This window comes from Pristis pectinata, chromosome 9 (assembly GCF_009764475.1).
Source record: "Pristis pectinata isolate sPriPec2 chromosome 9, sPriPec2.1.pri, whole genome shotgun sequence".
Lineage (NCBI taxonomy): Eukaryota > Metazoa > Chordata > Chondrichthyes > Rhinopristiformes > Pristidae > Pristis > Pristis pectinata.
The window spans coordinates 58223428-58240806 of NC_067413.1; the positions used below are offsets into that span (position 1 = coordinate 58223428).

The following is a 17379-nucleotide window of genomic DNA, read 5'->3' on the forward strand; positions in this document are numbered from 1 at the left end:
GAACCTTCATAAAACACTGATCCCATTCTCAAGTATTGTGTTCAATTCTGGTCATCTCATTATAGGAAGGAAATTAAGGCATTACAAAGGATCAAGATAGAAGTATATAAAACGATCAATGGTCTGTACAGAGTTGTTAGTTGGCGGCTGTTCCTGTTGGTGGAGGGGTTGAGGACTAGAGGTGATAAATATAACATAAAGGGGACAAAAATTAATAATGGCATGAGGGAAAACATTCCTGTGCAGCATGTGGTTGGAATCTGGAATACACTGCCTTTAGATGTGGCTGGTTCTATTGTGGTCTTCAAGAGAGAACTGGATAAATAAATGATGAAGAAAAGTTTGCAAGACTGTGGAGAAGGGGCAGTGGGTGGAACTAATGAATTGCTCGAGTAGAGAGCCAGCATAGACACAATGGGCCAACTGATTCTCTGATGCTATGAAAAGCTGCTTAGGGTGAGGTTGACCAGAAACAGGCATGTTTCAGGGTAATGTGGCTCAATCTCCAATGGAAATGTTCTGAAAATGTTTTACAAGGATTATTGTCAATCTGTGACAAGTTTACAAGATAAAACCAATCCCAAATGGGAACTTTGTTCAACACCCTTGTTCATAACATTTCAGTTACTTTTTGAACAATATTGAAATATTCAGCAGGCCAAGCAGCAGGTAAATGGAGAGAGTAAAAGAGTTAATGCTTTAGATCAATGGCTTTCCATCAGAACTACAAATTCGTATTTAAAATTTCCTGATTAAAGAAATAACGTAATGCTTTTCACTTATTGAACTGCTGTTTCTATTGAATAATGAAAACATCATGAAGCCTCTTCCCAATTCAATTTTGGTTAGTATAAGTTTTTCTCTCCAAAGAAAATCATGATAACCAGTTGGATAGCAAATTAGCATCAGTATAAGTCAGGTATTAGAGCTTAAATCCTATTCGATCATTGTTGTTACTCCTAACTGGTAATTTTAGTAAAACAAAATCTCCATAAAATACCACAGATGGAACTTGTTACCAAAATTGAAGACCTAAAGATTAACTGGAGTGTGACAACATGGATACCAGTTGAAACAGTTTCACATGCAAATATATTTTCATTTAAACCAACATAAAGTGTTCTTGTCAAGACAAATCTTTAGATCAAAAGTTATAATTTCAAGGTCAAACATGTGTTGCATCTCATACCAAAAAAGCAGCAACCAGTCTTTTGTTAAATTCAGATTTCACTACTGTGGGCTAGAAATCTTGATTTTCAATGGATTTGTTAATTTTAATTGGTAGATTTAGCAATGTGAGAGATATTAATTCAGAAATTATTGAATTAAAAAAACACAAGCTAAGAACTTGATGACAGCAGTGAGCTTCAAACACTCATCACTGCCCCAGGATTTAGATGCAAACAGATTTACCAGAGTCATCTTTTCAGCCAAGGCTGTCCAGATCTGAATGGTGAAGATATGTGGCAGCAGGACATTGTGAACATAACGTTGTCATGAGGGTTGGCAAAAGATGAAAAAAAGCTGAATAAAAGCTTTGACAGAGAGCTAAGCCATGCCTCCAGGTTATGCTGGCTGTCAAACATGTCAAAGACTAAATGTTTCTGGCACAACAAAAGCCACTTGAGTATCCATTGAGTTAATTATTGGAAAAAAGTCCAACTGATCTTCCAGCTTCCAGGAGCATAAAAGCAATATATCTGTCGGACCACAAGGATGAACTCTGCTCTCCATTTCAAATTTATAAAGCAGGCAAAATAGTATTTTTATATAAATATTACAAGTTGCTTTCAGCAACAGTATGAAAAGTCTATAAATCACAAACAACACTTTAACTTTTCCAATAATTAGATCACTGATTTAACATGTAAAATTATAACAAAAAATACATGCTTGAAACAGCCATGATCGCATATTGGTCTTTGGGGATCTGCAGAATACCTGAGAACAACCTGGAGTCCATCACTATGAACTTTTTTTAAAATCATCATCTTAATTGTACATCATTAGCAGTTCACAACTCCAAAATTGTTTTTCAGTTTATCAATATTTATTATTCAGTATTGTTATGGCATTGCTATTCCATAGTATTGATGGCCTGGTTTATTGAAACATTTATATGAACAAAGTAAGGCTCGGACAGGAACAACATGACCGGTCATCCTAATTTTCTGAAAGAGAAAAAAAACACAAACATATATAAATAAAGAAACAACTCAGTTAGGAACAATACAAAAAAAAAACCCTCATCATCCTAATTTCTCAATAGACCCAAAAATACACAAATCACAAAACAACATTATTTACATTTTCCATCTCACATAAAATGCTTGTGATTAAATCCAAAGAATAAATTACAACTGAAGTTGAAAGTAGTTCTTGAATTTGTTACTTTATTTTTGAAGCAAGATTTGTTGAATGATTTGCTACTCAGACCAGATTCACAGCATGTTGACATTATTTAATAGAATCATTATAAATACTGCATTTTGGTTAATTATTTTATTATCTTTCACTTTTTCACCCTTCAGGCAATTCTGACATGTTAATAAACTCAAAACTTTAAAAAGCAAAATTGTGAACTGACATCCATTCAGCCTGAAAAATGTGCTGTCTGTCTAGCTTGCTCTAAGTTTCAGGATGTTGATAACCTTTAGTGCTGATCACAAAGGATGTGAGGTCAGGAGATGTTGCAATTATGATCCCAGCAGGAGGCAACCAAGGCAATAGGGGTTCACCATGAATGTTTACTTCATAACTGTACTTTAATCTCAATCAAAGTTAGGAACCTTGAGTAGGTCTGCTATCCATTTACAAGCATTGTAAAATCTGCTTATAAGCCCTGTAACATGAGAACTTCAGTATCCTTTTTCATGTTTTTAAATCAGCACTCAAGGGTGATCTCTACTTCAACTGGCTACCGTGTATATATTCAATTGGAAAACCAGCCAGGAATTCTATAATTCCTGGCCAGGAAATGTCTTTCATGAGCCATAGCCACTTTTGATATGGGGTCCATGTTAGGGTAGAAGGTAATTCCACTGAAGACTCCATGCAAGCTACCAGAGAAAACTAGGGCACAGAAAAGGTTGCTTGTCCCAGAAAGAGCAAAGATTAGTGAGTCGGTATGTTGGTGGAGTTGATAGGTGTTGTCCAGGATTCAGGAGACAATTCGAAGGTGGCTGCCAGCACTGCAATTTATGACAGAGCCAGAAACAGCAATCCTGCTTTTTCTAAATCTACAATAAAAATAATCAACCATTTGGGTAGCAACCTCCAGCAGTCTACTTAATTGCAGCTGATGCATCCGCAAGTCTGTATTGTATCTGCTGGAGAATACTGACCAAAGCAGGCACAATACAGACTCCAGCTGAGTTGTTAGGAAAGGTTTAAAGATCTGAAATATGCATTGATACCTCACTTGCATATGCAATGAGCCTAATGCCTGTTTGAGAAACAAGCCCTGAATGCTTGCATTGGAAGAGTTTTTTAAATCAGATCAGAGCTACTATACTTTCACCACCTGTTGTATTCAATAGGTAATTACCATTGTGTTGTCAGAGTTATTTCAGCCAAGTATCTGAGTTATATCTACTTCTATTAGGATATAATATTTGACACAAAACATTTTACCTGTGTTGGTTCAACAAACTTCACACATTCAAGCCATGTGTTCAGAAAACTTTTTTGACATACAGCACATTTGCTTGCATTTTCCAATATCTTTCTCACCTCTGGGTAATATTTAAAAACTGAATTGAATGAATTACTTGTCAGCTCATCTATGATATATCTGGCAGTAATTTCCTTCAGTAAAAGTAGAGAATATTCAATTAGGAGAGCAATTATGGAATAACACAAGAGACTGATATACATTTGAATCCAGCTCATACTGTAGAAGAAATATGTTTATCTATGATGATAATCCTGTGAAATTATTTTTGATATGCTACAACACATGTTAAACACATTGTAAACTGACAGTCCTAAGTGAGGGCCACAGTTATGTGGCTGTTGTGAGAAAGGAAAGGGATAAAACCATTTCCAGATATAAAACATTGAAGAGTCATAGTATAATCCATGTTCATATTGAGTTTCAATTATCTCAGTTAGGGCAACAGGATCACCATTTCCAAAAGAGAAGGAAAAGTCTGCCTGAGTGTTATGCCAGCTGTAATCCACCAACCTTGGCTGCAGCATTGGCATGTATGAATCTCCCCATGAAAGTTTCCATGATGCAAAAGTAAATGGCCCATTAAGTATGCCAAGTCTATTTTCTCATACTGTATTTCAGCCACACTGATATTCAAAAAGATTATGCTTTTTCTTAACCTCATATTTTTATAAAGAATGAACAAAACTATTTGAAGAAAACTGAAAACAAAAACACTTAAAACCATGGCACTGTATTTAATTTCTGGAGAATACAGGATAATTCTTGAGGGTTGGTAAACCCTACCATCAACATTCCCTATATTGCCTTAAAAATAATCACTTCAGAATCATGAGAGATCTGCCATCATTTGCGAAACATAATTCAGCATAACTTAGTTTAGATCAGGGCAGAAGAAAACTGATGTAAAAAAAAATCACAATCCTGAACCAGTACCAAGGTTTGCCAGTATCCAACCAGTAAAATCTTTAATACTACCAACCATAATTCTTCTTACAATTAAGTTTATATGGGAGAAATTAAAAATATCATAAATATAGGATAAATAGAGTCATCAAATAAAAATGCAGAATTGTTAAGGTTTGGAAGGAGGGTCTTCAGCCCACTGAATCTCTGCTAGCTCCTAGAAGAGCAATCTTGTTATTCCCATCCCCCTGCTCTTTCTTCGTGCCCTGCAAATTTTTCCATCTCAGTTGTCTATTCAATTCTGCTTTGAAAGTACTGATTGATTCTGTTTTCATCACTGTTAGAGATCATGAACTGCAGATTATAACTGCTTTCAGAGTTTAAAAAATCTGATATCTCCTTTGAATCTTGTATAAAATTTTAAATTTGCATCCCCTGGTTTTAAACCATCTGCTAATGCAACTGCTGCCCTCTATTTACCCTGTCTAAACCAAATATAATACTGTTACTGGAAAAGTTTTCACTGAAACATTATGAAGGTGTTCCAGCAGTGTAGCATTGTTCTTTAATGGCAGGGTGTGTCACTGAAAAGCAGAAAGTGGATTGAGGCCAGTTTAGGTCTTAGGGGAAGCACTGGTAATTTTATATAGATTGGAAGGATGAGCGCTGTGTAGCAGCATGTGCCTGGGATTTTGCAGTTTGCAGGAGTTGTGAAGGCAGTTATTTTACCACTGATTGTGGGACATGTGCCCAGAAACTCAATCACACAGTGCTGTGTTTTTTTTTCAGCACTATGCAATTAAAAATTGATTTAATCTAGAGAAAGTTGCGTTTACAACCATAGTTAGGTGGGAATCTGATTTAGACGTGTTCAGTCATAATCTAATAGTTGGTAGCTTTGCACCATTGGCTCCAATTGAGGATCCATGGGATGATATTATTCCCCAGACAACACTCCTTCTTAAGGATTATAGAGAAACTTGAATTATATTGTCCTAGCAGCACTCTTTGAAGGGTACTCTTGGGTCAACATGCTCTTAATCCTGCTGTGTTGAACTTGGAGAGCTGCAATTACTTAAAATAATTACATGAATTATTGGCCCCATCTACCCTTTCTCTGCACTGCCCTCCTGACATTGTCCTTCCCTCTCCTCACATCAACCGTCCCTCCTAACCAGTCCACTTCTCCTTTCCCCCTACAGCTGGTCCTTCAACAAAAGCAACACTCCAAGCCTCTCGTCCCCATATCCAGTATTGCACCAATCCCTCCTCTCCTCCCTACATCAAATGTTAGACTAATCCCCCACCCTACCACATTAAGTGCTGCACCAATCTTCCCTTCGTGCTTACATCATTCTACTCTGCTCACCCTCCCTCCCCCATTGTATCATACTGATATCCCTCCCTCCCTACGTAAAGGACCAATTAATCCCCCATTCCTTCCCTACATCATGTCCTGCTACCCAATTTCACCAACTCCCACAAGCACCTTCCTTCACCCTGATCCTGCCACTACAACTCTCCTCCCAACCTAACCTTCCACCTTAAGTATAAAAATGTGCAACGTCCAGTAACTTGTGACCAAGGCCCTTTAAGATCTCCTGGGATTTCTAGACAATCAAATTTTAAACTTAGTTATTGCCAGTAAATTAAAATAGTTGGAAATAACGTACCCTCCAGACCAATCTGTTGAAAAAAGGGGGTAACTCTTCTCTAAGTTACTAATAAGTATAGATGCCTTGCTGAGTACACACAGTGCTCAAACTATGGTCTGACCAGAGAACTGTGGTCTCAGCATGACTTCTGAATTTTTTACCAGTTTTCATTATATAATTAAGCATTCTACTGCTTTATTGACTACTACTTTGCAAGTGCTCAAGTATGCTGAACATTGAATCCACTAAATTTTCTAGGTCTTTATCAAATTTATCCTTATGTACTTTGATTCTATTAATTTAGGGTATGTATAATTAGGTGTGCTTATACAGGAAGCACACCCGCAATCTTCTCTGATGAAAGATCACTGGCCTGAAAAATTAGCATCCTTTTTCCCTCTACAAATGCTGCCCTGACCTGCCAAACATTCGCAGCATATTATGGTTTTATTTGTTCTGACGTGTGACTAAGTCACACGTCAAAACAAAGAAAACCATAACATGCTGCGAGTGTCGGTAAGTTGTTGGTAAGTTTGCCAGTATTCGCTTTCATATTTCATCCAACAAATCATTTAAGAATCGACTACACCCTCTAATTTGATATGATCAACAAATGTAATCACTTTTAATGAAGTTTTTGAATTGCGATAATTGATACCATTTAGAAACAACAGTGGTTCATACACATATCTCTAAAGAATCAATTCTACACATCATCCAACCTATACCCTTGTGGTCCTCCACCCACAACCCTGAAATAATATAAGCAAAATTGGTGACAAGTTTATAGCTTCAATTCTGTATGAAGTTAGTTGCTATTGAGTACACTATCATTATGCAGTACCAACCAAAATTTGAACATTTGTTAAAGAGAAAGAGCAGGGAAAAAAGAACATTAAAATACTTCCCCCACCCACCCATAAAGTATTAAGTATAGTATTAAATTTAGCAAATGTGTGTTTTTATTTTCTTTAAAGATGGGCCTCTTGCAGAGAATTTTTGTCTGGATGTAATTTAAACTAATCACCAGGGGGTGAAATGTCTAGAACATATGCACTAAAAAAATGTTTTTCCTACAATTTGAATATCTCTCTTGTCTCTTTCCCTTAGGTGCTAGTTTCCATTTTTCTGTTTCAAATTAGAGATTTGTAATAATGCCGCAGATATGTTCCTGACTAGCTAAACTTGAAATGGCCAAGGTACCATTCAACACACTTCCCAACCTACAGTGACTTAGAGTCATAGAGTTACAGAAGACAGAAACAAGCCCTTCCACCCGCCATGTCCATACCGACCCATCTATACTAATTCTGCTTTCCAGCACTTAGGCAGTAGTATCCTATTCTTTGGCAATTCAATTGCTCATCATGATACTTCTTAAATATTGTAAGAACCCTGCTTCCACTACCCCTCAGGCAGTGCGTTGCAGATTCCAACTACTCCACCTTACCTTAAACCTATGCCCTCTGCTTTTATACACCTCTGCCATGGGGAAATGTTTCATACTATCTATCCTATCCAGCATTTCATAATTGTGTATACCTCAGTCAGGTCTCTCTCAGCCTTCTTTGCTCCAAGGAAAATAAATCCAGCCCATCCAAGTCTCATTATAATTGAAATGCTGTATCCCAGGCAATATCCTGATAAATCTCCTCTGCATCCTCTCCAGTGGAATTATGTCCTTTCTAGAGTGTGGCAAATAGAACTCTACACAATGCTCCAGCTGTGACCTAACCAATATTTTATAAAGTTGCACCATAATCTCTCTGCTCATACACTGTATGCCCGTGTGTATCCTGTATGTCTTCCTCACCATTTTATCTTTAAGAACCTTTAGACTTGTGTATCAAGGTCCCTCTATTCCTCAGTACCTGCTTGGTCCCTATCATATATTGTGTATATCCTGGCCTTATTAGTCCTCCCAAAATGCATCACCTCACACTTAAAGGATTAATTTGGGTTTAAAATGGGCAGTGTGGACTCGTTGGGCCGGAAGGGCCTGTTACCACACTGTAAATAAAATTTAAAATTTAAAAATTTAAAAAATTTAAATTTAAAAATTTTTTTTTAATTTAAAATTTAAAAATTCCATCTACCACTGCTCTGCCCATTCTACCAATTATAGGATATTATAGGACCAAGGATATTAGTGGCCTAACACTACCCTCTTCACTATCAACATCACCAATTTTTGTGTCACCTGTGATCTTACTAATCATAACTCCTACATTAACATTAAAATTGTTAATGTATACAACAAACAGTAAGGATCCCAGCACTGATCCCTGTGGTACACCACTGGTCACGGGCTTATAATCACAAAAGCAACCCTACATCATCATCCTCTGCATCCTATTAAACTAATTTTGGATCCAATCTGTCAACTTTGCCTGGTCCCCACTGGTTCTAACCTTTTGGACCAGTCTCCCATGTGAGACCTTGTCAAAGGCCCCACAGAAGTCTGACAACAGTATTGTATTCAGTATGATGTTTTCAAGCAAAATAAGCCTTTGAATTCAGTATTCAAAGGTTGAAAATTACATTTACATTTACAATTACATTTACAGCTGAACAAAAATGTAATGACTCAAAATCAAAATACTACAGATACTGGAAATCTGAAGTAAAAACAGAAAATGCAAAAAACCTGCCTGAGGATTAAGAAAATTTCCAGATTCATCAAAGAAGGATCAAGGTCTTGATATGGAAAGGGAAAGTGGAATGTGATAGTAATCTAGCAAGAACCACAAAAACAGATCATAAAAGCTTCTATAGATATGTAGAAAGGAAAATATTAGCTAAACTTAACATAGGTTTCCTACAAACTGAGACAGGAAGATTATACTGTGGAATGAAGAAATGGTAGAGATTAAACAAATATTTTGAAAGAGATAGGTATAGAGACAGTGGTTGCACTGATTGTATCTTCCAAAATACCATACATCTTAGAGCAGTTCCCATAAATTAGCAGGTAGAAAATGTAGCCCCACTGTGTAAGTTAAGAGAGAGAGAGAGAAAATGGGGAACTACAGTCTGACTAGCCTGAAACCAATTGTAGGTTAAGATGCTGGAATCTATTATTAAGGAAATGGGAACAAGGTTAGAAAATAATAACAAAGTTAATATGGATTTATGAAGGGAAATTATGTTTGACAAATCTCTTATTGTTTTTTTGAAATTGTGACTGGCACAATAGATAAGAGCAAAGCAGAAGGTATGTTATATTTGTATTTTCAGGAAGCCTTCAATAAGATGCCACACAAGAGGATATTAAGCAAAATTAGCACATATAGGATTGAATGGAATATACTGGGGTGGATTAAGGACTGGTTCATTGTCAGAAAACAGTTGGAATAAATAGCTCATTTTGGGTTAGAAGGCTGTGAATAGCAGGTATTGGTGCTGGGGTGCTGTAGTGATAGTCTGTACTGATAAGGTAGTTGATTGGAACAAGTGCATTATATCCAGGTTTGCTGATGATACAAAGTAGGGTGGCATTCTGGGTTGTGAGGAGGACGCAAAGAGCTGCAGTGAGTGGGCAAGGCCATACCAGATGGAATAAAATATGGAAAAAACGTGAGGTTGTCCATTTCTGTAGAAAAAAATAAAAAACAGAATATGTTTTCAATTGTGAAAAGTGCAGGGTATTCAGAGAGACTGGGTGTTCTTATGCATGGATCACTGAAAATTAATGTGCAGTGACAATCAGAAATTAAGAATCCAAAAGGCATATTTATTGCAAGAGGATCTCAGTACAAGGCTGAAGAAATCTTAATGAAATTATATAAGTCCCTGATGAGAATGCTCCTGGTACAGGTCTGGTCTCCCTACCTAAGGAAGGATATACTTGCAATGCAGGGAGTGTGACAAAGTTAACCAGATTGATTCCAGAAATGAGCAGTTTGTCAAATGGGTAGGATTAAGCAAACTGGGTTTATATTCTCTTGAGTTTAGAAGGATAAAGGTGATCTTCTTAAAACATATAAAGTTCCTACTGTGCTTGAAAGGGTAAATGCCGGGATGATGTTTCAGCTGGCTGGTATGCCTAGAACCAAGGGTCAAAGAATCAAAATAAGAGGTCATTCTTTTAGGACTAAGAAGGAAAGACAGGTTGTCATCTGGAGGGTAGTGAATCATTGGAATTTTCTGCACAAGAGGGCTGTGGAGGTTCAGCTGCTAAGTATATCCATGATAGAAGCTGATAAACTTTTGGATATTAAGGAAATCAAAGAATTTGAAGTGGGTGCAAGAATGTGGTGCTGAGGATCCTTTTGAATGGTAAATCAGACATGAAGGGTCAAATGGCCTACTCCTATTTCTATTTATGTTCATTGTTAATGCTTAACTGAACATAATTTCTACCTACCTCACTGTAACCAAATAAGACTTAGACATTAAAGTAGGATATAAATGGCTGGGATTCCATTTCAGTTATACAAATCTTTTGTTGTGTACATTGCTGTATTTTCGCCAAAGTGGTTAATAAAACACAGAATGTCTACACCTGGGGTACTGATTCTAACTATTAAATTTCAGCCACTCCCCAAAAACTGGCCAAGAAACACAGCACTAGATTACAGGAAATTTGATTGATTTGTGGCAGGATTTGAACAAAAGTATCCTGCAATGAGCACAATGAAAGCTATTCAGGGCGCTACATCACACAGTTATGAATAGAAAATGTAAGACATCTGGACTCATTGACTGAGTTCACATTAATTGCAAAGGATATTAACACCACAATATATCTATCCCTGTGGTTGAAACCTTATTTTGTGATTTTATTTTCAGCATTAAAATCTCTGAAATTTTTATTGATTATTTTAGATATTATTTTATACAGAACAGAAAGCAAATACCTATTTGATAAACTACGACTAAGTTCAGCATTCAACAGTGTTAATCTTCAAATTTTATTACAGAATATATTAAAAACAAACAAATCAGTCAGGAACAGTAAAGAGAAAAGACTGGTTATGATGTTCTGGGTTTTTAACTCTTCATCACAAAAGAAGATAACCTGCTTGTTCTTTTTAAAGTTTCTAATCTGCTATGTACTTCCAATAGTTTATTTTTATTCTTATTTTCAAAATTTGCATTTTTCTAACATTATGGAAGCATTTTCTTTAATTCACTTGCACAGCTGTGTAATAATTTTATTTACTTTGATAGTCAGAAGATTATTTGGATGTGTGAAAAGTTGTATCAGATGCATTAATTCATCAAATATTTCTGCAATCTTTGCTGAAACTCTAATGCAGTACTACAACAGAGCTGCATTGTGCCATCCTTCAGATTAAAGTAGATATTAAAGATTCAATGAAAATATATAAAATATTTTGAGAAATGCCCCCAAACAACTATTTATCATCATTCACTCAACCAATAGCACTAAAAATTGACCAATGTATTGTGCTAAGTAACGCGCATAGCTGACCATTTGCATTTTGGAGTCTTTATTGAAAGATAAAATGCTTTGAGAAAGTTGAGGGATTTGGTTGGTTACTTTATAAATATGGTATATATTTAACTATATGTTATTATGTACAAATATATTCATTATAATTGGAGATATAATAACAGATAAACTAATAGATCGATGATGTTAATTTTATTTCATTAAGCACAAAGCTAAATTCCAAATAGCTGATTAATGTCACTGCATCTGTGAAGACATGTTGGGGAGCCTTCAGCCTTCACCACCTGGACAGTAATCTGGCAGTGCAGGGTTGGTGCCATTTCAGTAAGATGAATACCTTTCTAATTGTATTCCACCAGACTCCACAATAAAGCTGAAAAGTAACCCCATCATATAATAAAGAAAAATAACCCCTAATAACATGCAAATAATCACCTGGAGAGTTAAAACTTCATTTTGTTGTGTTGATGAAATAAGATTTTTTTCCAACAATGGATTCTGCTCAAAGTAGAATTCTTCCAGTTTCAGCTCCAACAGCTTTACATTAAAGGAACAAAATTTTTTTAAAAAGTTGTCTTTGGTCATTAGCTTACTATAATTAAAATAAAACAGAATAGAATAAGAGGCAACAAATGAACCATTTAAATCATTCAAAATATCTCACAAAATATTTCTTTAGCCTTCAGTATTTTTCTCAGCATTTGAATTGTTTATCATTTAAAATTTGTCAGGAAGGTCCACCTCTGAATTGGAGGATTGTTACAATAAGATTCATATTTGTACACTAAATTGAAAGTGAACAGGGAATTGGAATACTCAAGACAAATTCAAGGCTCTATAATAGGTTCAAGGGAGGAGATAGACTGAAAGACTATTATATTCTACAAGTCCTACCACCATGCAGCCATTGCCTGAAGCATTGCATCATCAGATGGAGGAGGAACAAGAAGAGGAGGAACAAGAACAGGAGGAACAAGAAGAAGAGGAAGAGAAGGAGAATCAAAGCAGGTGATAAGGTGAGGTGGAGGAAGAGGAAACATAAGAAGAGAAGGAGGATGAAGAAAAAAGGAGGAGCAAGAAGAGGTAAAATCAAGACTGGAGGTGATGTAGAGATGTCCATTTGGATGTGGTGAAAAAGTGTAGTGAATTGCCCTTCAATTCAGTTGAACCAGTTCAATATTATCATGTATCAGAGAATGTGATAGCCTGTGTCCACATGCATCAAGAACTGAGCAAACTTCCAGCTTGAGCTGATGTGTTAAATTATATTTACATCATACAAGTGTTCCATCTCCAACTAAAGTAGACCTAACAATTTCTCCTTGACATTCAGTGCCAATAACATTGCCAGCCTTCTCACTATCAACATCCTGGGATCATCAGTGAACAGGAAGTTTTGAGGACCAAACGCTTAATTACTGCAGTTACATGACAGAGGATAGGTATCCTACAGACTCTATTCCTGGCATTGCAATGCCTTTCTACCATCAAAAAAACACAAAACAAAGAGTTATTGAAGCCAAGCCATGCATCAGGAACCTGTGTAAGTGGCAGAAAGAATACAGCACCTTACAAACTACATAACCAAACCCCTGGTAACTACTATCTGTCCTATCTGTGGAAGAGTTTACAGTTCCCTTATTTGCCACCTCAGAACCTACAAAACTGGAGTGGAAACAAGTCATCTTAAATCCTGAAGTACTGCCTATGAAGAGGAGGAGGGACATTTAGAAAATCATAAGATGATCAAGCAGAGTCAACATGGTTTTATGAAATGAAAATCATGTTTGGCAAGCTAGCAGGAGCTCTTTGGGTGGATACAAACTGGGTGGATAAAGGGGAACCAGCAGAAATGTTGTATCTGAATTCACAAGGTGTGGCATAGGAAGTTACTGAACAGGATAAGAGTGCACAGGGTTGTGGGTAACATGTTGGCACAGGCATAAAAACAGAATCGGGATAAATGGGGTCATTTTCAGGTTGTTAATTAGTAACTAGTGAGGTGTTACAGGTGAGTAGGTAATAAGTTGACAAATGACATATAATATGGGAAAATGCCAGGTGATCCACCTTGGAAGGAGAATGATAAAGCAAATTATTATTTAAGTGGACTGAGACTGCAAAATACTGCAATGCAAAGTAACCTTGGGATCCCAGTACACGAAACACAAAAAGTTAGCATGTAAGCATACCAAATTATTAGGAAGGCTCATGGAATTCCACAAGTGGAACGCTGCATATTGTTTTGGTCTTTATATTTAAGGAATGATCAACTGAGTCCTACAATGTCTGGTTGATGTATGAAAATAGGTTAAGCAGGTTAGGTCTATATTCATTGGGATTTAGAAGAATGAGAGGTGATCTTTTTAAAACATATAAGATCTTGAGGGGGATTGTATGGTGGATGTTAAGAGGATATTTCCCCTAGTGCAGGGCCTCTAGAACTAGGGGACATAGTTTCACAATAAGGGGTCATCCATTTAAGAAAAGGATGAAGAGGAATTTCTTCTCAGAGGGTCATTATTCTTTGGAATTCTTTACAGGAGAGAGCTGTGGAGATGGAATCATTGAATATATTCAAGTTGGAGATTGACAGATATTTGAACCATAAGGGAGTCAAGGGAAGAGTGTGGGATAGTTGAGTTGATGCCAAAATTAGATCAACCATAATCTGGGCAGATCTGAGGCACCAAATGGCCTACTCATGCACCTGTCTCTTATGTTGCAATGAGTAGAGCTCCAATCACACTGAAGAGTAATAGTGACTTGCCCAGATGAGTGCAGCTCCAAACACACTGAAGAATGTTCTCCACTTACTTAAATGAATACAGCTCCCACCACAATGAAGGAGTTTAATTTCAGCCAAGGAAGCCCACTTGATGGCTACTCCAATGAACTGTTCTGAATATTTACTACTGTCAGCCACCATTCCACCCTGGCTGCAACGTACATTCTCCACATTGACAATAACGCAACAAGGCTTCTTCAAAAGCACACCTTGACTATTATTACAAAAATAATGGTGTGTGTGTGCATACCCTGAGTGCCTTTCTCCCACATGCTTTTTCCTGACACATTGTTCCATCCAGTATTTCACAAGTTGATAGTAAATGGTGCAAAAGGCTTGAGTTTGTCCTGAAGTAGCTGCACCATCCCACCATGAGCAACAACAATCTGGGCTTGCATGCTGAAAGGCAATAGCAAGGGTGCCAGCAGAGTGTCAGTGAGGGATTGCAAATACTCTCATCCCATGAGAGGATAGCCAATTTGACAGCACTACAGGAAGGTGCCACAGCAATCTCATAATCTATTGGAGGAAATGTCAGGATATCCTCAAAGCCTTTTTGAACACAGCTATCCACAACCAAACTGGCAGTAATTAAGATGGCATGGTTGAAGTTTATGCTTGCACTGCAGCAGTTACAATCGACAAACTTAGTTGGAAATCTGAACTATGAAGAGGAAGTAGAGAGTGTGCAAAGGGTTTTGAACAAGTAAATTGAGTGAGAGAAATGGCAAATAGAGAACGTTGTGGAAAAATATAAAATTATGTACCAGAAGAATATAAAAACTACATATTTAAATCATAAGAAACCAATATATGTTGGTGTATAAGGGAACTTAGTATGCTTGTTCATGAGACACAGAAGTACCTAGATACAGTGTGCAATTAAGAAGAGAAATTGTGTTACGGACTCAGTGAAAGTCCCTTTAAGATAGAGAGTGTGTGTGTATGTGTGTGTGGGGCGTGCTTACGTCAATAGAAGATAAAGGACGTAATGACGTTGTTGAAGAAGTCAGAAGAAGAAGGAGAGAGAGAGAGAAGGGAGAGAGACACCAGCCTGCTTGTTTTCTCTATCGATGGATGAGAAACAATAACTGTGTTTGCCACTGAAATCCATGTATGGAAGTTGGAAGTAATCCGGTGGAGTTCACTTTGTTGCTGACCTGTAGAAGGAAACAGGTATTTGTGTGTGGACGACCACGGTTCGGATGCTTTTCGGGGTGAGGAAGTCACTACCGAGTAAACACTGAAGTGTCGTTTGGGTTCCATCGTGGAACATTTGGATTTCGTATGTACTCTCTCAATGTTTTCTACATCTACATCTTATCTTCAGACAACGGTGGTTGTTGAAGAAGCCCTTGCTCATGTTTCACCTTATGGCTTGCGGAACTGAACTTTAAGAACCATTCCGGAACTGGGAGTTTTGGACTTTGTCACACACACACACGAAGAGTTTAGTTTTGGGGTTAACGTTCGAGGTTTAACATTTTTGAATTCTAACATACTAACATTTTTTTTAACTTTTATTTTACGTATTATCATAAGTAGTGATTAATAAAATAGTTTTTAACACTGAATCATGCTCAGTGTGTTTCTTTTGTTGCTGGTTTGTGACAATTGTAAGTTAGTTAAGTTTGAGGAGATTTGGTATGTCACCAAAGACTCTTGCAAATTTCAATAGACTTACGGTGGAGACCATTCCAGACCATCACAGCCTGGTATGGAGGCTCCAGTGCACAGGATCGCAAAGGACTGCAGAGGGTTGTAGACTCAGCTAGCTCCATCATGGGCACAACCCTCCCACCATCAAGAACATCTTCAAGAGGTGGTGCCTCAAGAAGGCGGCATCCATCACTAAGGACCCTTACCATCGAGGACGTGCACTCTTCTCATTATTACCATCAGGGAGGAGGTACAGGAGCCTGAAGACCCACACTCCATGATTTAGGTACAGCTTCTTCTCCTCTGCCATCAGATTTCTGAACGGTCCATGAACCCATGAACACTTCTTTGTTATTCCTTTTTTGCACTATTTATTTATTTTGTAATTTATGGTCATTTTATGTCTTTGCACTCTACTGCTGCCGCAAAACAACGAATTTCATGACATACAAGTTAGTGATAATAAACCTGATTCTGATTCTGATTCTTGATGGAAGGTTGAAAGGATGGAAGGGGGAGGGGAACCAGAGTGTTAGAGAAGAAAGTGAGGAGGAAAATGGTCATGCGAGGTCTGCAGGTATGGACAGAAATCAAAGGTTTGTACATGATAGTAATGTTCTCAGGTGCATCTATTTCAATGCAAGGAGTACTGTAGGTAAGGCGGTTGAGCTTAGGGCGTGGATTGGCACGTGGAGTTACGATGTTATTGCTATTGGTGAGACATGGTTGAAGGAGGGGCAGGACTGGCAGCTTAATGTTCCGGGCTTCCGTTGTTTCAAACGTGATAGAGGGGGAGGGATGAAAGGGGGAGGAGTGGCATTACTGGTCAGGGAACAGATCACGGCTGTGCGTAGACAGGACAGCCCGGAGGGCTCGTCTACAGAGGCCATATGGGTGGAGCTGAGGAACAGGAAAGGTGTGGCCACACTAATAGGGTTGTATTATAGACTGCCCAATAGTCAGAGAGAATTGGAGGAACAAATCTGTAGGGAGATAGCAGACCGATGTAAGAAACAGAAAGTTGTGATAGTAGGGAATTTTAACTTTCCACATATTGACTGGGACTCCCACACTGCAAAAGGGTGGGATGGCTTGGAATTTGTCAAATGTGTTCAGGAAAGTTTTCTAAATCAATATATAGAGGTACCAATGAGAAAGAATGCAATACTTGATCTGCTATTAGGGAACCAGGCAGGTCAGGTGACAGAAGTATGTGTAGGTGAGCATTTTGGGTCCAGTGACCATAATGCAATTAGTTTCAAGATAATTATGGATAAGG

General features: G+C 37.6%; 1 protein-coding gene across 1 annotated transcript in view; it reads right to left on the minus strand.

The window, feature by feature from the left end:
- Positions 1-2066: 2066 nt before the first annotated feature.
- Positions 2067-17379, minus strand: part of lrrc69 (leucine rich repeat containing 69) — a 46631-nt gene continuing 31318 nt past the window's right edge. Inside the window, exons 6-8 of the mRNA XM_052023566.1 lie at positions 12089-12190; positions 3634-3807; positions 2067-2171 (exon numbers count right to left, since the gene is read on the minus strand). Coding sequence (XP_051879526.1) covers positions 2067-2171; positions 3634-3807; positions 12089-12190 — 381 coding nt within the window. The remainder of the gene's footprint in view (positions 2172-3633; positions 3808-12088; positions 12191-17379) is intronic.